This window comes from Gallinula chloropus (genome assembly GCF_964237585.1).
Source record: "Gallinula chloropus genome assembly, chromosome: 2".
In the NCBI taxonomy this organism is placed as follows: domain Eukaryota; kingdom Metazoa; phylum Chordata; class Aves; order Gruiformes; family Rallidae; genus Gallinula; species Gallinula chloropus.
Window position 1 is genome coordinate 141,712,916 of NC_140086.1, and position 22,078 is coordinate 141,734,993.

The 22,078-nt window shown below is 42.4% G+C and overlaps 1 protein-coding gene across 1 annotated transcript in view; it reads right to left on the minus strand.

The window, feature by feature from the left end:
* CUBN (cubilin) overlaps positions 1-20,254 on the minus strand; it is a gene marked incomplete at both ends in the record, with an annotated part of 142,012 nt that extends 121,758 nt beyond the window's left edge. Inside the window, 15 exons of the mRNA XM_084260408.1 lie at positions 336-517; positions 1,773-2,007; positions 3,028-3,146; positions 4,862-5,048; positions 6,673-6,794; positions 7,343-7,438; positions 8,545-8,676; positions 9,784-9,952; positions 12,572-12,698; positions 16,039-16,142; positions 17,088-17,189; positions 17,974-18,012; positions 19,407-19,499; positions 19,859-19,988; positions 20,142-20,254. Of these exons, the coding sequence (XP_084116534.1) occupies positions 336-517; positions 1,773-2,007; positions 3,028-3,146; positions 4,862-5,048; positions 6,673-6,794; positions 7,343-7,438; positions 8,545-8,676; positions 9,784-9,952; positions 12,572-12,698; positions 16,039-16,142; positions 17,088-17,189; positions 17,974-18,012; positions 19,407-19,499; positions 19,859-19,988; positions 20,142-20,254 (1,950 nt within the window). The remainder of the gene's footprint in view (positions 1-335; positions 518-1,772; positions 2,008-3,027; positions 3,147-4,861; positions 5,049-6,672; positions 6,795-7,342; positions 7,439-8,544; positions 8,677-9,783; positions 9,953-12,571; positions 12,699-16,038; positions 16,143-17,087; positions 17,190-17,973; positions 18,013-19,406; positions 19,500-19,858; positions 19,989-20,141) is intronic.
* Positions 20,255-22,078: the final 1,824 nt, after the last annotated feature.

Below are 22,078 nucleotides of genomic sequence, written 5' to 3' on the forward strand. Positions count from 1 at the left end.
AGTTTACATTAGGCTGATTAATTCTTTAAGGGTTGACATTTAACAAGGAATTTGGAGACTGAACTGTGTAAGAAAGTGAAAGTTTCCCACCTGAATCCCACCACCTTTATTCACAAGACTTCCACTGATCATAGTGGAGCAGGATCTCATCCCCTTCCTGTTATACTGCCTCTACCTGACTCTGCACTGATGGTTGGAAAAAGTAGAAATGATCATTTCAATCCAGGCTTTAATTTTCAGACAGTCCTCTTCTGTATATACAAAAAGTTTTGAAATCTCTTGTTTTTCAATAACATAGCCATGAAATTTTGTCATACTCCACAATTAAACATTACCTCTAAATGGTCATAGCTGCAGTTTTCATGGTGTTCTAGTCTTAGTGTGCCAAAAGCAAATGTGATGAGGAGGCCAGGACTGGTTGAGATGGTCCAGAAACAGTCTCTGTTTACAGGATAGTTACCAGGGTATCCTGGAGAGCTTATCGAGCCGTAAGTACCCGTCAGCTCACCACCACATTCTAACAGCAAGGAAACATGGAAGAACAATCTTTAACACCACGTCAGGTCGGAAGATGAATTCTCCTGCACTGTCAAAAGTCAAAGATCTAGCCAAACAGATGAACAAGTTACTTCTTTCTTTAAATTTTACAATGAATTCTGCTGCTCAGTTCCAATTTGCACAGTAAAAGAAAGATTATTTTTCCCAGTTATGATAGAAATATCTTTAGAAGAATGATTAAATGCACTGTGTTTTGGATTTAATTTACAAAATTAATCTGAATTTCTGTACTTTGCAAATAATCCCTGTGTTTTATCCTAGAAAAGGACTGTTTTAATTTAACAAAACAAAATGAAACAAACAAACAAAAAGGTTAATTACAGGGAAGGCTGGTTTCTACATCTGTAAGAAAAACCCCATGCCTTGCAGCATAACAGTTAGGAATGGTAGGGGTAACTTCTGTATAATTCCTAAGGAATAGCTAGTTTAGTCATATCTATACCTACCTCCTTTTTTTTTTTAGCCAAAAGATTTGTTTTCACTTTTCAGTGTCCAACTGTCAATTCGTAATTATCTAATAATGTCAATTGAAAGAAAAAAAAATGCCCAAACTCACATTTCAATAAATATTTCTGGAAATAAATAAACCATTTACACCCTGGGATTTCTACTTTTTTTTTTTTTTTTTACTGTACAGTTCTTTCAAAAGGCAACCTAACGCATAATAATGTTTCTAAATAATACACAGGACACTGAAGTGAGTTGGATGTTGCACAAGATGATGTGGAGTTTATCTCTGGTAATGCACTGGCAGACTTCCTGGAAGAATCAAGCAAGCGGCATTACCAAGAATTCAAGCAAAAGAAACATACAGAAAATCATACCAAAAAGCTCACAGATAATTTAAAATTAACTTTCCAATGATCTATCATGTTTGGAAAGCACAGTTCAAGCTCTTTAGCCTCTCACAAACTGTCAGTGTCAAAAAAGAGTAACTTGTCTGCTCAAAGTACTAGCTACTTCTATGAGGAAAGAGAACTAATCAGCATCTCCAGAACACGTGTTCTTTGGGGGATTGCTCACAGGACTTAGAAAGCAGCCTTGAACACCAGCAGAGGCATAGAGTTGGAGTTTAAATATTTTAAGCTACATATATGTCTATATTTCAGCCTACTGCCCTACTGTTCCTAGTATTTCCTAATCAAAGGAAATGTCATTCATTTTGCTCCAAAGCTGTGAAGATGCTTAATGACATGATGTTTTATCAAACTTACCAGGATCCCGAGATTCCCATTGAACAGTAAAACCTCCAGCCGTAATCATGTGGTTTGAGTAGAACCAAAAATACAGCGAGTTGTGGGAACTGAAAAGCCTTGCAGGAGGTGAGGAGCCACAGTATTTTCCCACCATATGTGCTGATGCTGAAGGTCCATCATGGATTTGAAGGAAGTCAGAGCTACACTCATTACTAGTCTCCAGTTGGAAGAATGGGAAAGTAATATTCAGGATCTAACAGGAAGTAGAAAAACAAAAAGTATATCTTTTTTTTTTCCCTCCATCTGCTGAGACACAGTTTATGCAGTAACTCTGAGCAGAGCAGATGTATTTGTTCATGCAACTGTGACAATCTACAAGCTTTAGAGCCATTATGTTATTTCCTGAAAAGTTCCAGGGCAGAAGAAGACACAGCAGAATCTTAAGGCTCAAAAGAAAAGAAAGAAGTTAGAAAAGAATTCAGACAGTGGAGTTGTCTGGAAAGAGCATTATTTCAATAAACTAATAATTGAGACCATTTGCTGCATCTGTTGTATATGTGAAATACATATGTATATCTATTTCAAGCCACGTGAAAGGCTTGAAATATGTCAAAAAGAACTTTATTCCAGATTTTCCATGGCAGTTTGTTCATCAGATAATTAACATTTTTCATCATTGCTACACTTGAAAGTATTGTCATGGGAGTTAAAAAACCCAAATTATCTCTTTTTGCAATATCTCTCAGACACTTAGTGACATGCAAGGCTTTATCTATGTTCAGATTCCTCACTGGTCGCTCTAACATAACTCTGCCAAAGACAAAAGTAGCTTTCAGGCCTAAAATCTCTAAGCCTGAGTATATGTCAGACACACACATATCAGAATATACATTTGTGTGTGACATTTAAAAATTAATCCTTAAAAAATTCAACTTTTGTTATTACACAAAGCCATTGACCATATGAATTCAGCATTCTGCATTCCCATTCTAAAGCGATGTAAACCGGACACCTTCTCTAGGTGGTGGCAGGTGAATAAATTCTAACCCTCAGCTGCATAGGAAAAACCTTGGAAATTTCACCCAGGAAAATTCTTAGGCCAAGGAGCCTGAAGGCTGTAAGGATGTGAAACTTATTCTTTTTGAAAAACCCTTTCTTTTGAGAGGGTTGGGTCACAATGTTTGAATCTGGGATATGAAGATAGTCATGTTTGCTCTGATGGGTGGAGGGCTCACGCAGAGTGAGGGTTTCTTTAACCTGAGCTCTATTTTACCTTGTTGGGATAAGTTTGAATAAGCCAAGCGCAGCTGACCCCATTGTTGTACTGCTGGCTGTTTGGGTTGTTAGGGTAACTGAAAGTCCCCCTGGAGCCTGAGAGATATCCTCCACAAACTGCAGAGAGAGAGAGAAAATTAGGCAGATTAATTGTACTATCACTATACAGACTTAAACAAAATGAAACTTTCTAGCATAGCTTTGGCTCCCTAAATATATAAAACAAGGTTGAAAGATAATTCTGTAAAAGATTCTTCAGGATTTCATTTAACATGGAATGACATCACAAAAATGACAAAAATTACTCCCTGAGAAAAAGTTATTTCTGGAAAAATAATACAGATTTCCAGCTGGAATGTGTGGATACTGCCAAAAGATGTTGATTCTGTACATAACTAGTTTGTTTCCTGAAGGTTAGCTCCACATTGAACTTCTAAATTTTTCACCTATACCGAAATAACATTTTGAAGCTAGCATGATATAAAATTATCTTTCTCAGTACCAGTGTATCATAGAAGTTACTCTCTGGAACTTTTGTTGTCCTGTTTATTCTTTTTCATCTGATCTCTGGGCCTGATAACACCTCTCAATACAGCATAGACTCTGTTCCCACTGGACAATGAATGGGAGCTGTGAACTGGGAATACCAAAAAAACATGTCTATAAAGCACCCAGAATACAATGCACATATAGCTACAGTGTACAACAGACAGCTGTAGTTTACCACTGAACTGATGCTAAATAAATATTCTGATCTCAGCAAAATGAAGTATTTTTTTCAAGGAATGGTGAAAAAAAATTTTTAAATACTTTAAAGTGTCCATCTAAAACATCTCATAATTTCTCAAACAGATTCAAAATTATTATGTCATAAAATGTATTATTTTTCCCTTGCTAAGGAACTAGAACAAAAATTGATACATTACAAATTCTCACTGGATAAAAACTGGTTTTCTGTCCTTTCTATTACGAATGGTTCAAAATATTTTTTCCACATATGCTTAATAATAAAACATTACTGGTTAGATATTTATGGAAAATAGGAAACAACCTGAAGTAGCTCTAAAACAGAGCAGAATTCACAGTGGCTCAGTGAAGGTTCTACATTGTATACTCTGTGGAAAGTTAATCTGCTTTCTTCACAGCAATCTGCAATACATTATGAGCCATCCAACAGTGGTTGCCACTGGGACAGTCACTGGAATGCCATCCTGACCTTGTTTAATCAAAATTAATGGCAAAAAAATCCCAAACAAACAGAAAAAGTGGTATAAAGAAGAAACATTAAAGGCAGGACCAGGACCTTGCAGTCACTATAAAACTCAAGAGTTCCTCATTTTCATGGATAAGATTTCTTTCATTAAATTTCTGTTTGAAAACCTTTTCTGGCTTTTCATCTTGACTGAAAATGTCAGAACCTCTCAGCTTCACAACAAACGAAACAATATGTGCAAAAGAGAAACATTAATATATTCTCTTGTAAACCTGTTCTCCTTACATCGGATTCTCTTTCCCAACCAGCTGAATGGGCCAGTTCTCAGGAATAGAGACACGATTTTAAGATGTCTGGCCTCCAGTCAAGGCCAGTGGGCCTGTAGATCAACTTCATTGCTATGCTCCTACTGCTAAACAAAGCAGCTACAAGCAGGGGTTTTTTTAGGGAAAAGTCTGACTTCAAGGCACATTGGGTTGGGACCTGTAATCCATGAAGAAGATATTTGGGATTTTTTCCCAACACAACTTGGTTCTTATTCACATATTAATGACATACACCAAACATCTTGCTGAAGCCTTGTAGACCATTCCTCCTGGAAAGGAGGTCCCAGCCATACCTTGCTGGGCAGTCTGGCATTGTGGTCCAGTCCAGGCACTGGTGCACTCGCAGGAATAGCTGTTGACCCCATCAGTGCAGCTACCCCCATTCTGGCATGGGTTGCTAATGCATTCATCAATGTTCTCCGTACAATTAGGGCCTGTCCAACCTGCATTACACAGGCAGACATATCCAGACACCATTGCCTACAGGTATAAGAAGATGCAATAAACTTAATGAGCATGGATCACCTAAAGGAATCAATATAGTTGGCAGAAAGCCTGATATTTAGATTTACTTTAGTGGAGAAGCAAGAGCAAAGAAAAAAAAGCCTTTGGAACCTTGACGGTCACTGATGAGTGCGAAAATAAATCCAAAACCTAATCAGATTATCTACCTCTTTGCTTTTTCTATTAAGTTCTTTCTTTGCAGGGCTCTTTCAAATTACTTTCTGGAAAGTCAAAATCTGTATTCATTTAGTCATTCAGGAAACTGTTTGCTTGGCATTAAAATAATCACCCTAGAAACAAGTCAATCATATTATCTAAATCTTATAAATAGCAAGTCAAGATAACAGTGGTTTATAAATCATTTCTCTCCAGCCTGTTCTCTGAGAAGTCTGCACTGCAGTTACGTGGGCTGTTAACTGTCATTTTCACCCTGAGGGATGTTAAATGAGAATAATTGCATTTCCTTCTCTGCTTTATTCCTTATCCTCTATGTCCCTTTTCCACTTCTTTTGTCTCAGCCATTACTACTTCTTAAAATCAAGTCTTTCCATATCTGTAACAGTTTTAATTTTATATGTCCTCTTTCCTTATAGTTCTTGTTTTATTGACACACTTTGTACAAGTAAATCAGAACATGGTATTCTAAGGTACATACTAACAATCCCATCTTTGATAACATACAATCAATGCGCTCTATTTCCTTTTGCTCTATTTTCCTTTTGTGTTGTGAACAGAGAATTTCAGTATGATGGAAGAGATTTTCATCTATTTTTAGGGCCCTGAATGCTGCTTTAGAAGATGAAAAGGTGTTTTCTGATCTGCATTGCTTGATATTTAATTAACATTATATTTCATCTGTCATTACATAGAACAAATTTAGCTCTGCTTTTCCTGTGTTTCGTTAGATGCTTCTTTAGTCCCAGTATGGAAGCAACTGACTATTATCTTTAAGTAGCAGTCTGTAACCAATGCTTGCCTATGGTTGTACGTTAGGATATATTTACGGGAAGAATCATATATTTTAATTGACTAAAATAAATAGTTTCTAAATAGGAAAAGTAGACGAGATCTGGGCACAAAAGGCCTTTTGAATATCTGAGTGAAAAGACAGTAGGTACCTGCAGAAGAGATAGGGAGCAACGCTGGTAAGGGATGGAGTGGAGGTGAAAGGATCATCTGCTTTCATACAGAAAATGGGAAGAGGGAAAAGTAGCATCATAGGATGCTACTTAGACATTTAGGCTGGAAAAGACCCATAGCATCATCGAATTCAACTGTTAACACTACCAAGTCCATATCATATGTCTCATTTTCCTGCTGCCTCCCAGGGTTATCCCATCGTTCCCCCAGGACAAGTGGGTACAAATGAGATCAGACTCTATTGGAGCAAAAAATTTACCATTTGTGAACATTTCTGCAAACCATAATAATAAATAACCTTCACAACAGAATTATTAAAATCCCCAGATCTGTAGCACTGAATTTCCTGATCAGAGCACACCTCACTGAGGAAACCAAAAGGCCATCACAGGGTCCATCTGGACAAAGTAAATGGTCACTGTGCATGACTGCCACTAACTGCAAGGAGTCCAGCACTTACCAGGCACTGCCCATTTGCACAAGGGTTTTGCAGCTGGCAGATGTCACTGAGAGGAGAACACCCATTTGGTCCATATCCACTTCCAGTGTACCCAGACGTGCAGGAACAAAATGGCATTGGCCCTTGGGAGATGGGACAAGAAAGTAACTTGGTCCTTGTTGCAATGAAAATACCGATTATGACAGTAAAGGTCTTTGATCTTGTGAAGCAAAGCTTTATATAATTCTAACTTATTTCATGTTTTGATACCTTCCCTTGTCAATGTTCAGTTTGACCACAGAAAGGTCTCTAGTGTTGCTTTGCTATGGGTACCTAGGAGTCCCAGGTCACTTCCATGTAAAGTGAGTTGAGAGCAGCCAAAGGGTATTAAGAAAAAAGAGAGTAATAAATTCAGCTGAAATTTGGAAAACTGTATTGAAGAGAAATGGTGAAGTCATCTACATTTTTATGATAATCTGTTCTTTGGTGGAGCCTGTCTGTTTCTGTCAATATTGGTGGAAAGACCTGCTGCTTTAGGTAAACTGCCAGTAAATTCCTTTGGGTGATGTAAAACTGACTGTGGAGAAGAGGCTGCAATCTAAATACATTGCTAGGAAGTGGGTTCAGCTTAACCAATACCTCCCTGAGATTCACACTGATACTAGTTACAGTCCATAAGAGAGTACCATACCTGGAGCTGAGGTACAAGTAGCCAAAGGATGGCATCCCCCATTATTTAGGGAGCAGATATCAACCTGGGTACATGTTTGTCCATCTCCTTCATAACCTGTTCAGAGGTAAATCTCAGTTAGTCTGTAACACACAGTGTTCTCTGATGAGAAGAAACCATCCCTAATTTAGGATGTGAAAAACAGCTGTCTGCAGATAAAAAGACAGAGTTGAGATCACCACTGGAGTAAAACCTGTCATATTTATTGAGGCAGGGATGAATTCCAATCTTAACTAAATCCTCCCATGATTCTGGGAAAAAGGTATATATTACTGAAATACAGGTGACATCAGAGTGAGGTCAATGAGCCACCACATGCTTCCCTCCCTACACACCTGCACCCAGCCAGCCCGGACCACCTCTGGGCTTCCTGCTGCATGCCACAGCTGTGCTTGGGTCTCAGTCACAGCTGGAGCTCCTCTCAGGAGGCTTGGCATGACCAAAGCACTGCAGCAGGACCCTGCACAGCCAGAGCACATCAAAACTTGCCTGAGGCCACTTTTCCAGCACTGTGATACCCCTTCAGCGCACAGTAGCCATTTAAATAGCCACTGAAAGATCAGTTAGAAACATTTTCTCCTGGTAGAATTTCTGTTATTGATAGCATGTATCTCAAAAAGAATTTTAAGTCATAAATCACATGTTATATAGACATAAGTCACCGCTTCAACTGCTTGACCTGTACTGCAAAGGAAACACTGCCGCCTCAGACAGCATTCAGAGCGTGACAAACAATTATCTAGGCTTTCTTCAGAGAAACAATACAGCTGATTTATGGCACACAGGATACTCTTTCAATTAATACAGACAATGAAATTACTATCATAATTATGCAATCCTTGTTTCCCATTAATAATCTTTTATAAAAGAGCCCTTCGTCAAATCATGGCTCTAACACTGAAAAGGGCTACCTAAAACAAGAGAAACACATTTCAGAGGAACGTCATTAGAGACATACATCACAAAATGTTCATTAATAGCTGACACAGCTTGAATATACATGGACTCTAATTTTTATATTACAGTATTACTTTGTGTATGTACTTCTACATATAAAACCAATCTTTGGCTTAAGTCTACCATAAACCAGGCTCAAATGTGTTAAATCCTCATCTTTTAAGCCTTTCTGTATAGTTCTATCAACAGAAAAAAATCCATATTACCTGGTGGACAGACTCCACAGTGGAAGGATCCCATTGTGTTGATACATTGAACCATTGGCGCTGTTGAGCATCCTCCATTATTACTTTCACATTCATCAATGTCTTGGCAACTGTAGCCATTTCCTTGCCAGCCTTAGAAGAAGCACAGGAGAGACATTAAGATAGAAAATTCCTGGCCTTGTCATTTTCTTCTTTGAGTGGCTCTTTTCATAGAGCATAAAAATATGACATTTGGATTTTATCTCATCAATGAAAGAATACCTGTCCCTCTCCTAACTGATAAAAGTTATTACTGGACTGCAAAATAGGTTACAATGCAACATGTTGGAGAAGTGTGTGCAAGAGCATTTTATTTTAACTGGATTCTGGATATTTCAGAATCAAACACACTTTAAAGAGGAGGCAGTCTAGTACTTATATGCACAATTTGCAGCAAAGTTTTATCGTAACTCTGGTTAAATATCTTAAATACTCCCCCTATATATATTACCTACACAACTCAGGAAGAGGAATCGTAGATCATATGGCTTGGAGGGACAGTTAGATTTTGATATTGCCTCAGGGCAGCAAGCATATGGACATGTTTATGATGTTTATAAATATCTGAAGTGTGGGAGGCAGAGGGAAATGGCAGCCTCTTTTCAGTGGTCTGTGGAGACAGGACAAGGGGCAATGGCCTCAAGTTGGAGCATAGGAAGTTCCACACCAATATGCAGAACTTTTTCACAGTGAGGGTGACATAGCACTGGAATAGGCTGCCATGGGGGGTTGTGGAGTCTCCTTCTCTGGAGAAATTCAAGACCTGTCTGGATGCCTCCCTGTGTGACCTGTCCTAGGGAACCTGCTTTGGCAGGGGCGTTGGACACAATAATCTCTGGAGGTCCCTTCCAACCCCTACAATTCTGTTTATCTGTGACATGGAGGTACCTCAGACCTATCACATGAAGGTCATAGGACATGATGGACATGAAGCTACCTCTGGACATGAAGGCACCTCTGGACATGAAGGCACATCAGATCTATATAGATGCTCAGTTTAGGATGGGATAAATCATTCATTAGACACCACTGCCTATGTTACCTAGATAAGACAACCTGCAGGCATTTATTCTCTAGACTACAGACACAACCATTTCATGGAGTTACTCTCATCTGGATCGTGTCTCTGTGCTTATGAGATACAGGCAGCACTACCTGCTGCCACCCCCTCCCACACGAGAGCACCGAAGGACGAGATACCTGTGGGGCAGGGACCACACGAGTAGGAGCCTGGTGTGTTGTGGCACTGCACAGGTGGATTCTGCGAACACGGACGATTCGGGAGGCTGCATTCATCTATATCAGCACTGCAGGCAGGGCTGCCAGGAGGGGACATCCAGCCACTGTCACAAATACAGCGGTACTTGGGCTGCCACAACAAACATCACATTACAAATTTAAGACAGAGCAGTCAAGAGAAGGGCAGGAGGAGTTCATTTTATAAAACGTCTTTTAAACTATAGCAAGAAAGCTTGCAGAGCATTATGTGGCTTCCACATTCTTTTTTATAAAGTGCTTTGGTAATTCTCTCTATTTCTTCCTCTGAATTTACCTATTTAGATTATGAAAGCAACAACAGGCTCATTCATTATGTTCATAAAAGAAACCTGTAATTTACCCCAAAGCTCCCAGAGAAAATGAAGAGCAATTACGAGCTGTACATAAACATAATTAAAAGTCATCAACTTGCTTTGTAACCAGGGTAAACAGATCAGTGTAAGCAACCTGTAATCAGCTTGGCTGTTTTCTGTTAAGCAAACTGTTTGGTAATCTGTGCAATGTGCAGCGCTGACATTAAATTACAAATATACATTTTCTCTGAGGAAAACAGTTTTTTCGCTTGTAATATTTACTAATGACCAGACTTCAGCATTTATCTAGCTTTGGTCCAATTAAAGCTAATTGGATCTTTATTGTTGACTGTGACAGAAGCAGACACAGTTAAACCAACACTCAACTCTTTTGAAATGCTTCCTCCACAAAAAACAGGCAGAAAGCAAGTGACGAGTTGTGAAAATATTTATAAATTGAGAAAAGGATTTTTTTTTATTGCATAGCATGAAGAATATGTGGTGTATCTGGAAGGATACATGGGTGTGCAGGAGTGTGAAGGAGCGCAGGCTTGGCAGGGTACTCTTGGAGAGCTGGTGTGTGTGTGGAAAGAGCCAAAGCTGGCATATTCCGTATGTCCCTTTGGAGTGAACACCCTGTACCCAGACTTTTTTCCCAAAAATAATGAGCTGGCTTGCTCCAGAAAAGTCACCAAGTGTATGCTAGTATCCACCTAGAGCAGATGCTTGGAGAGCATCTGGGTTCAGAAACTGAGTCCAACTGACAGTGCGGAGCAGTGAAGATGAGCAGCGGCCATCCTGGCCACTATGCTGTCCTGGTACTTCCCAGGCCACTGCCAACAATACTCCACAGGTACGTCTTTTCCCAGGAAAAACAAGATTCATGATGTTTGTCTTAAATCATTTAAGTAATAAAATAGTCTAGCAACTTAGAATTCCCCAAGTAATGAACAGTAAGAATGTTATGATTCACAGAAGATTTTGACTTATCCAAAGAATATTTCCAAGTTCCCTATGGATGTAGTAGCATGTTACACTGTTGTAGTTGTGTGGGACTGGGTTCTGGTGGAGGAGGGGGGCTGTAGGGGTGGCTTCTGCAAGAAGCAGCTAGAAGCTCTCTGCAGGCTCCACAGAGCCATCTCAAGGCCAGAGTCGTCGTTGACCGAGGCCGATCCCATCAGCAATGGTCACAGCCCCTCTGGGAATCACTTTTAGGAGAAAAAAAATGCAAGTAGACGCATTTTGCCACCAGAGAAGGGAGTGAGAAGATCTAAGAAACTGTGCAGTCACTGAGGCCAGTGAAGAGGGGGCAGATGAGGCATCCCAGGTGCTGGAGAGAAAGATGCCCCTTGCAGCCTGTGAAGAAACCCATGGTGGACCAGGTTTTCCCCCGCCACGCATGGAAGAAGACGAGGAGCAGAGATCCCACCTGCAGCCCATGGACAGACTCAGTGGTGGAGAAGGTGGAGACATATGGAAAATGCTGTGATCCACACTGGAGCAAGCCTCTGGAAGCAGATCTGCGGCCCATGGAGAGGGAGAGACAGAGAGAGAGAGAGAGAAAGAGACCCATGCCAGAGCAGGTTTGCTGGGGGACTTGCTTGTGACTCCATGGGGGACCAGGCTGGAGCAGTCTGGATGTGAGAGACCGAGAGACATTCTATGATTTATGACTGCACCGCATAGCAGTGACCCACACTGGGACTGCTGGTGAAGAGCTGAAGCCCTGTTGGAAAGGACTTATGTTGGAGAAGTTCATGGACTGTGTCCCGTGAGTGGGACCCCACGGTGCAGCAGGGGAAGGATGTGAGGATTGCCCCCCCCGAGCCAAGAAGGAAAACAACTTGTGAGGAACTGACCGAAACCCCCGTTCCCTGCTCCTCCCTGTGCACAGTAGGGGAGGGGGAAGAAGGGAGCAAAATCATGACTAAGGTGAAATCTGCTGAGAAGGGAGGTGTGGGGGAAGGTGCTTTAAGATCTGGTTGCCATTCTGACTCTGGTGTCACTGTGTGTGCAGTGTAGTGTAATAAATTAGAGAGTTTCTTTCCTTTATTCTGTGTTGAGTCTGTTTTGCCGGTGACGCTAATCATGGAATGATCTCTCCCTGTCCTTACCTCAACTCCTAAGCCTCTCTATTTTCTCCCCAGTCCAGTTGAAAAGGGGAGTGATAGAGCAACTTTGGTGGGCATCTGGCCTCCAGCCAGGGTCAAACCACCACATACACGTAACCCTAACAAGACACAAAGCATTGTCAATTCTTTCTCCTGTCCTTGGGACAACAGAGAAGTTAGGTTATGCTGTACAATGGCTTTCTGTTTTTCAGCAGCAGCCTGTGCTACACAGTTTTGTGGTGCTCAACATTATTTGTTGCTTATTCATGCTGTGCTGTGTAATGAGACTTACACCTTGCTCCTTACCTTGTTGGGCTGATCTCTCTCTGCATCTATGCAGATGCCATGCCCACAGAGTCTCTCAGATCCTCCCTGGCAGTCATCAAACTTCAAGGCACAGTGAGGCCCGTAGGTTTCTGGAGTGCAGGAGCAGCTAACAATGAAAGCAGACAGAAAAATGAAAATGTTGTCTTCATACAGCATTTAGAGATCATGTTTGCCACAGTAAGAGATCATTCCTCACTCTTTCAATTATGTGGTGTTGCTTATTAAATCTGTCTCTTTAGTTACATTGACAATACTATTAATAATCATGCACAGACACAAGCTCCTGTTTAGCAGAGACTCACAAATCACACCGTAGTTGTGCATATCCATGACTGCCTGACCGTAGGGGAGAACATGCAGCCTTCTCTTTCATTCATAAGTACAAATCCAGAAAAAAAAACCCATCTAACATGAGACTTCAGTGTGCCTGGAAATCCCCTCTTCAGTCAGAGAGCACCTAAACCATGTGTTTCAGTTTATGACCTTCATATAATACCGAGTCCCTAAATCCCCATCTCTAGCGATGCGCAGAAATGCCATGTCTGACCTGTCCCAGGAAGCGCGGTACCTTCACACCCACACCTCAAGACATGGCAGCAGCCCAGCTTTCAGGTGAATGTGCTGGGCAAGAGGAGTTGTTTGGGGCTGCTGGGGTGGAAAGAACGAAGTAGTAGGCTGAAGGGAGTCATTCTACTGGGGGGAATCAGTTTTGCAGGCTTCAGGCTGCATGTGTTGTTATATATAGGGTACACCTTAGTCACAGCACTGTACATACATGGTGGAACTAAAATTGGGAACTTCTAAGCCATCAAGTAACCTTTCCCTTTTCTCTGACCTGTTATCTCCACATTGACAAAATCTGATGCTCTGAAATACAACTGGAGAGGACCTAAACCTACTGAAAGCCTCCCATCAGTTCACAAGCTTTGTATTAAAATGACAATGAGACACTTGTTTGGATGCAGGTTATATGTTGCAACATCTGCTGATGTCTGCTCCTCACAGAGACATACAGCAGGCACACCCCCCTGTTGAATCGCTTTTAAGCTGGCTAAGGAAAACTGCACTGTAAAAACATTTATCTGCAGGATTTGAATCAGGGTTTTCCAGTGCAGCTGATCTGGACCTTGGAGCAATTTATTAATAAGCTGCCACTGTCCTTGCTAGAGTGTCACGTGCTCAGGTGAAATTGCAGTTTGATAAGCCAATTGCAGGTAACTAAATGCTGCACCCAGGACAAGCAACCTGGATGAAACTGAAAAAACAACCCTCACAATAGCTTAATGCTTAACTGCAGCCTGCAGCACTGTAAGACGGCATGTTCATTATTGTAAGAAAGGGCAGATAGTCCAACACCCTCTTGTCAGTGCAGTAGCTCAACCTGGGCCAGAACAGAGGCAACAGGTCAGGGAACCAGATCCCCTTTGTATGATCAAAGTACATTCAGGGCTTCGTGTTTGACTCCAAAGGACACAGCCAAGCAATCTGACCAGCTCCAAAGGGGGAGGACAACAGCATTGTCTCCTGCCTCATCTGGAAAAGATTAATCTGCTGCCTATCTGAAGTTCCTCAGAAAACATCTTCAAGAAGTGGGTCACGCTGCAAGGACCTTCAGCCAAGTTGTGATGCACTGCTTCTTGGCACTGTGTTCTATTCCATCACTGACAGCATGTCATGATAAGGCCCTCGTTATTTTGGTTCTGACACAAAACTCTGACAGACATGGGGACTGTCACAGCCTTTCATCCAACTAATGCAAGGTCCCATTAAGGCTCCAAATCAGGAAGGCATTTCCTGAATACTTGCTCTTTTTCTTCATACTTCAGTGCTTTCCTGAATTACAGCTTGAAGCATTCAGGGAAAGGATCTGAACAGGGTGTGAAGACTGTGGTAAGCTCCCTTTCATGGTACCTGATCCAGTACAGACAGACAATATGTGAAGTGAGACTGTGAATGGGGCTGGGGAAGGGCTACATGTCTCATCAGTGCCCTCAATAATCCTGAGGGCACAATGCAAAAGCACTAATATTCAGATTTGGATGATTTACAAAGAGGCCTTGGTTCCTTTCAGGAAGCATCAATTCAGCAGGTACCAAGGAGGGCAAGAATTACATCAGGGAGCACACAGGAATCGTGACTGTAGGAACACAAAGACAACACTTGCAAGAAAGGCTCACACCTTAATTTAGTCGCACACCTGCACGCCACATCGCTGAGCACAGAAACAAACAACAAGTAAAGAGAGGCTGCTGTGTGTCATTTCCTTGACAGATGCCTGTGTTGGGGACAGCTGCAGGCAAGCTAGAAACATCCTGTAAAATCAAAGAAAAGCTGACAGGAAGCATCAGGTACCGGTGACACCTCAGCAGGCTCTGTGTTAGTGTTACTGCGTGAGGAGCACTGCAGAGAACTTCCCTTCTGCAAGGTTCTTCCAAGAAATGACAAAGCACTATAAGCCAACGTTAAGCCAAGCAAATATTTGTGGGGGCTAAGATTTTCATGCTGAAGCAGGAGACATAATGCTTTGCAGAAAGCTGCAGCATGCTCTCCAGCCTGCTTGTTCCCGCTGCACAGGGAGAGCTTTGTACTATATCTGTAAGTTATTTATTTACCAGATTACTTGACATTTGGGAAAATAAGATGCTGAACATTCAGGCTGGCTTGCCCCGTAAACAAGAGCATGTTTCCAAAGGAGCTGGGCACAGCCAGGGAAGGATACACTCCAGGAACCTCATGTCTATGGGGACCTGCACACGGGCAGCCCAGGCACCCTCCTGGCCACAGTGTTTGCCCTCCCTCCCTGCCTGGCAGCATGGTGCACTGCTTGCTCTGCTGCCACCTCAGCAGTGCCCATATTTCTAGAGGGGGTGAAGGCACTTCTCAGAGTAACATAGCCTGTTGGGAATGCCAGTCATCAAGAGTGCCCATATTTTTAGGAGGTTTCTGACAACCAAAAGTTTTTGCTGGAACAAAGCTCTGCTCCTGTCCACCTCCTTCATTCCCTCACTCTTTTTGGTCTTCAGGGGAAGGGGATAATAAGGGATGATAATGTGGCTGTGCTGGGTGAGCAGACTGGCCAGGGCTGGTAACAGACCAGCCCCATTGGTGACACCACGGGGCAGCAAATTTCCATTTGGCACAGCCAGTTTGCCAGAGCCAGTCTCTGATTTGCAGCCTCCTTCCCCAGCATGGCTGTACCACAAATCTGGTTCTTGCAGCTCTTCTTGTGTCGAAGCAAGCAATGGCTTCCGAGGGCCTCCCGTGTCTGTGGTGGGCTTGGGTGCACCAGGTACTAAGGATTTTATATTCTCTCAGACTGCAAGGAATTATAGCACATAGATACTAAACAGACTTACTCCTAGAAGTTGTGCTGCAGGTGTGATACAGGGCACACAAACCGCAGAGTATTTTACACAGGGTTTTTGTGCCTAGTTTAGAGAAGTTACCTGTAGCTGCCTGGTGTGTTCACACAAGTGGCTCCATTCTGGCAGCCTAACGCTGTTCCAGCATAGATCTGGCATTCATTAACATCCACTGAACACAGGAGACCCTAAAATGAAATGGAAAACCAGTTTATTTTCCAAATAACTAAGAAACTAAGCAAACCATGGAGCCAATGTTTAATATAGTTTCCAAAGACATACAAACCATGGGCCCCTATCAACACAGCTTCCCTTATGAAACATTATAACAAAACTCTATTTGTCAGCTGTGTTTCTGCGACCCTGGTTGTCAGTCATATGAGGGATAATATAGTTCAGATGTTTGCAGAAAGCATATGGGTAGCATAGTACCATCATCCCCCCTACTTTCCAACTTGCTAAACAAAGACTCACAAAACTTTCTTTCAAACTGTTTCTATAAGGGGGGGGGGGGGCTGTTTTATTAAGACTGAAAGCACAATTTTGACTCAAATATTGTTGTGACAATTTTCAGGTTGAGAGCCTTGGAGAAGAAAATACGACTTTTCCATCTCCAGTGCATGTTACAGCACCATTAAATCCTTTGCCAGTGGAGCCTTTGGATTTCAGAAACTCAGAATGGAATTGATTACTTACATCCCCATTTGTTTGATTTGTTTGAGCTTGAATAAACATTCTTCCCTTCCCCCATTCTCCCTCTATCCTTGTGTAAGATCAACAGCAAGGCAAGCAGTTCAGTTCACTCTGCTCAGCAAACACCCAAGACTAACTCTCCACTGTGGGGACTGCCAAGCATCACTGACTTCATGGGCCTTCACCCACATACAATAGTGCAGGGTTGGGACCAATGGCTTGGGCTTCACGGGTTTTTTTGTACATATTGATACTGTTGAGAAGTAAATACGTTGCTCTTCAACCAAACGATGAGTGTGATACTGCTGCTTTGCTGTTCAGCGTATCTCGGTCTGTCCTGAGCAACCTTAAAATGCCATGATTGATCACAATTACACTAAGCCAGGTGTACCCTTATAGTTAAAATACACACTCCATACTCAAGGATGTTAAATACTCACCTGCCAGTTGCTGGGACAGAGGCAAAAGAAACCGTCCAGAGAGTTCACACAGGTCCCCGAGTTCTCACAAGGGTTACTACTGCAGGCTTTCCTCTGGATAACCTGAAACCCAGGAAAAGTGTAGAAAATTAACTTCCTTCTTATTTAATGTTTCATTAGCATTTATTTTCAAGACAAATGTTTTTTTCCATTCTTTCTTGGGTTCCTCCCCTCTCCCTCTCCCCCTCCCCCCCCCCCCCCCCCTTTTTTCAGCAATGTTGATTTGGGAAGGTTTTGAGCTGTTCTGCTCATACCTGTACAAAACAAGGACCAACATCCCTGGCCTTACAAAGACTGGCACTGCAAGCACTAGGATGTGAAAAGCTTTGTCAGAAGTAAATATTAATAGAGACTGTTCTTTGGCAGCAGACTATGTGTCTAGAAGGAGGGTTATCTTGTCTTCTCGGTTGCATGGGCGACTCATCTGACAACTGCTTTTTCTGGCAGCTGTAGCTTCTCACAAGCTCAGCGGAGAAGCAGGTGGCAGACAAAAATTACCTATTTCCAGTACAATATAAAATCCAGTTTGAATTCTCCAGTTTTTGTCTTGACACATCAGTGAAAGAAGAGTTTCCCTCTACTCGGTATTTAGTTGTTGTTCTCTAGTCCACAACTGTTTTTCCTTTATGGAATGCAGGCTCCTACACAGTTTATATTTTCTAAGAAGACATTTAGCCTCCTCTACAAATCCTGGCTTTTTTCAACCTTCTGATATCAAAAAAAGTTTTGTGGAGTAGTGCATGAGAGGAAAGAAACCATTGAGCTATTTAATAATTGCAACCTCACTTTATTTGCTCAGGGCTGGGTTTGTCTTTCTGAATTTCTACTTTGCTTCCCATTTACTCACCTGCTCTAAGCTCTGAAGTTTGTTGTCAAGATTCACAATCTGCAAGAGAAATGCAAATTACACCATGCTTGGCATGAGAGCAGCCACAGAGGTATGTGCTGGATGCCAGCAGGCTAACAAAATATTTTCACTTGAGAAAACAGAATAACTCATATGTGAAACCAAGTGGCAGACAGGTTCAAATCAGGCTCCATTTACTGGGATTTCAGTGGTAGGCTGTTCAGAAGATTACAGCTTAAATATATCCTGGTTTGGATCCAAAAACCAAAACTTAGTCTTGTGCAGATGTATTCAGGTGCTTAACACTGAGAATGTGAATATTCAGGTGGGACTGTTCTCTTTTTGCCAGGAAACAGGCAACACTAACTAGCTCCCTAGGTGTTTTTCTCGTCCGCAGCAGCACTCACTGCTAAACATGCCAAACGTCCAGCCAGAGCTCCCAAACCAAAGGAGCCAGGACTGAAACACATACCTGGCCTGAAACCTCCCCAGGGAGCTCACAAGCAGCCCCTGTCATCCTGGCTTTGAGGATGGGACTGTTCTCTTTCCTGCATGCATGCTTATGGGTGTTGATCTCTTCTCCCAAGTAACAAGTGATAGGACAAGAGGAAATGGCCTCAAGTTGTGCCAGGGGGGCTTAGATTAGACATTAGGAAAAATGTCTTCACCAAAGGGTTATCAGTCACTGGAAAAGTGACTTTCCAGGGAAAAGTGGTTGTTCCACCATCCCTGGAGGTACTGAAAAGTGTGGATTAGCGGTGGATTTGGCAGTGCTACATTAATGGTTGGACTCAATGATCTTAAAGGTCTTTTCCAGCTTAAACTATTCTGTGACAGCAGCCCAAGACAGCACACTGAAAGCCAAGAAAAGGTTTGCCTTATTCATATCTTAGCAGGTTATAACCACAAACAAGAAGCTGAAACTGAATCAGGGAATGTGGGGGTTACCTATCAGGATAATCTCCCTAGAAGGAGGTCTCTTAAGCTATAAAATACTTTCCTACAAGGAATTTAGGGGAACACTGTGACTAAAGACATTTCAACCAAGTCAAACAACAGATTCAAAATCTTCTGTTGGAGAAGAATCTTCAGTAGCAGGGTACAGACTGGACTACTGCATAAGTCTCATCTTCCCACATTTATGGAATTTCACTTCCATAAATATTAGAGGACATACTCCATAGAGATGTTGACAGTAAACACAAGAAGCATCCTGGGAACTGGAAACTATGGGAATTACAGGAATATTTCCATTGTCTGCGGAGTTACTGAAGTATCTAAACATTAAACATAGGCCCTGAGCTGATGTTAAATTTGGCTCTGTCCCAGTTCCCTGAAGTCCACAAATACTAAGATGAATCAGGTAACGATGTTATCCTGAGGAATCTAAAACTGGGAATGCTGGCGGAGGATACCACGTAGGTATGGCTCACCTTGGAGGTCAGCAGAGCAACCTGCTGGGACACGTTCTGAGAGGCACCACTGGCTTTTTTAAGCTCTTGAATTTCTGCTTTGCTTTCTCTCACCTAAATTTAAACAACAGAGATAATGTAAAACAAGCTTGGTTTCTTACAAAGCTTGCAAAGGTAAACAAGCTTGGCTTTTCCAAGCTTAGGAAAGTTTTGTTCTTGCTTAACTTTACTATTATAAAGGCCACTTAAATACAGAGGGCTCTGTTATATACACAATTTAATCTTTCAATCATTTTCTGTAATGGCATGATTATGGGTCTGCAACAGCTTATTTTCACATTCAAATGCTGACACAGGTAACATAAAACAACAATCATACAAAACACATCAAACATTTGCCAAGACAAATTCTGAAGACAAACTATTAATGTGCAAAACTGAGAAAACGCATTAAGGAAAAGTAACTATATCACCTGGCTGAAAAGTTCTGCGAGGTCTTCTTCATTAATTTTTATTTTCCCCTGCGGTCCAGTTCTAAATTCAATATTTTTGCTGGAGCCAGCACGGAACACTAAATTACCCTGCTCTGAGGACAAACGAGGCCTGTTGTATCATGGAAAGAACAAAGAGATCATTTAGGTACACGTATCTGCCAAAGTGTAAGGAGAAAGAGCTGCAGGAAAGCCATTCTGCTTCCAGTACTGGCACTTAGAATCCCCCAGATGAGCAAATGCATTTCCAAGCGATGGTACTTACTGCTCGTCATAAATGGTCCTTTTCTGCCTCTTTTTTTCATAGTGGTTTGATTCACAGCTCAGTCCAGTAAGTAACAGTAACACAACTAAAAGCCCAGGAGCAGCCCAAAGCATTGCTTTTCTCTGGCTGTTCCACGTTTGAAGTGAAACCTCCAGTGTGGAATTGTACCCTTGAGAGCCCAAGTGCCCTTTGCTCTCGGCTCTTTATTCACAGGGTGCCCATTCCGCTGTCTTGTCTTGCAAGGGTGAACTTTATCTCCGCTATCTTAATTAAAGATTGACAGCATGCAAATCCCCCAGACAGTAAATGCATTTTTCTCTTCTTGCCTTTTGGTTTCAGGAGCTTTGGAAGACCATTAATTGAAATCTGCCTGGTTTTATCATTATGCCTTTGACCTTTGCGCAGCTGAGCACTCCTGTGTCTCAGAGCACCATGTAATCGGCATCTGACTACTGTAGGAGCCGCTCACTCTCCCCACATGCTGCACCACATGGGTGAAGGAAACATTATTTGGCCACACTAAGGGACTGAGATTGTTACCAAAAAAACCCACCCCAAAAAACCCCACATATAAAACCCACATTGGCTGGCAAGGAACATTTGTATTGAAAGAGAAGCTTCCAGACAGTAATTTATAGGGCAGATGACACAAACAAGTCAGCAGCACCAAACAGCATCCCACAGAACACAACTGCAAAACACAATTTTAACCAAGTATGGTTGCTCTGACTCAAGGATGACTCAGTCCCCAGATGCTGGGGAGACCATCACACACCAAGCCGACCGCATTTTGTTTGGTATGTGCATTCTGTCTTCATTGTGCACACTAGGGCTCCCAAATTCAGGGCCAGCCATTGACAATGCAGAAGGCCAAGGAAGAATTCAAAGACTCAAAAGTAATCAAAAATTGCAAATTAGTATGTTTTGAGTGCCAGAACTTGCATCATGACCTCATTTTCCTCTACCTTTCAGTACGACCTCGCAGCCCTCTCACAAGAAGTGTCCTGTGCAGATGTTTGTTGATACTCGTCTCTGAGGCCCAGGCTCTTGTGGCTGGAAGCCATGACAGAGTCTGCATCCCACCCCGCCTTTGCTTTTGCCAGAGCCTCTATATTCCCCTTGCACAAGACTTCGCTCTGCTTTCCTGTCTCTGCTTGGAAGAACTTTGTTGTATCTTCTCCTTCATGATGCTAGGAGCTACCTGAATGTCCTGGCCCACCACTATCCTTTCCAATTTTCCTTTTCATTTAGACAGCAACTGAGGTTGCTCACATTTCAGAACCCTACTGAGAACAGTAGCAAAAGTTGTAATTGCTCTCACTTGGAAATAATGGCAGCCACCAATCCTATACACCTGTGGAGGGTTTACCCTGGCTGGAGGACAGATGCCCACCAAAGCTGCTCCATCATTGCCCTCCTCAGCTGGGCAGGGGAGAGAAAGTATAATGAAAGGGTCAAGGTAAGGACAGGGAGAGACCATTCAGCACTTACCTTCATGGGCAAAACAGATTCAACAACAACAACAAAATAATCTCATGTATTACCAAATCAAAATCGAGGGAGATAATGAGAAATGAACCCAAATCTTAAAACACCTCCCCCCCCCCCACCCCTCCCTTCTTCACTTCCCATTTTCTCTCCCTCCTGGCCCCCCAGCAACACAGGGGGATGGGGAATGGGGGTTGTGGTCAGTTCATTGCAAGTTATCTCTGCTGCTCCCTCCTCCTCATGGGGAGGACACTCTTTCCCTGCTCCAGCCTGAGGTCCCTCCCACGGGACACAGTCCTCTCTGAACTTTTCCAACCTGCGTCCTTCCCATGGACTGTAGTTCTTCATGAACTGCTCCAGCGTGGGTCCCCCACAGGGTCACAAGTCCTGCCAGCAAGAGCCCCTCCATGGGTTGCAGGTCCTGCCAGGAGCTTGCTCCACTGGGGGCT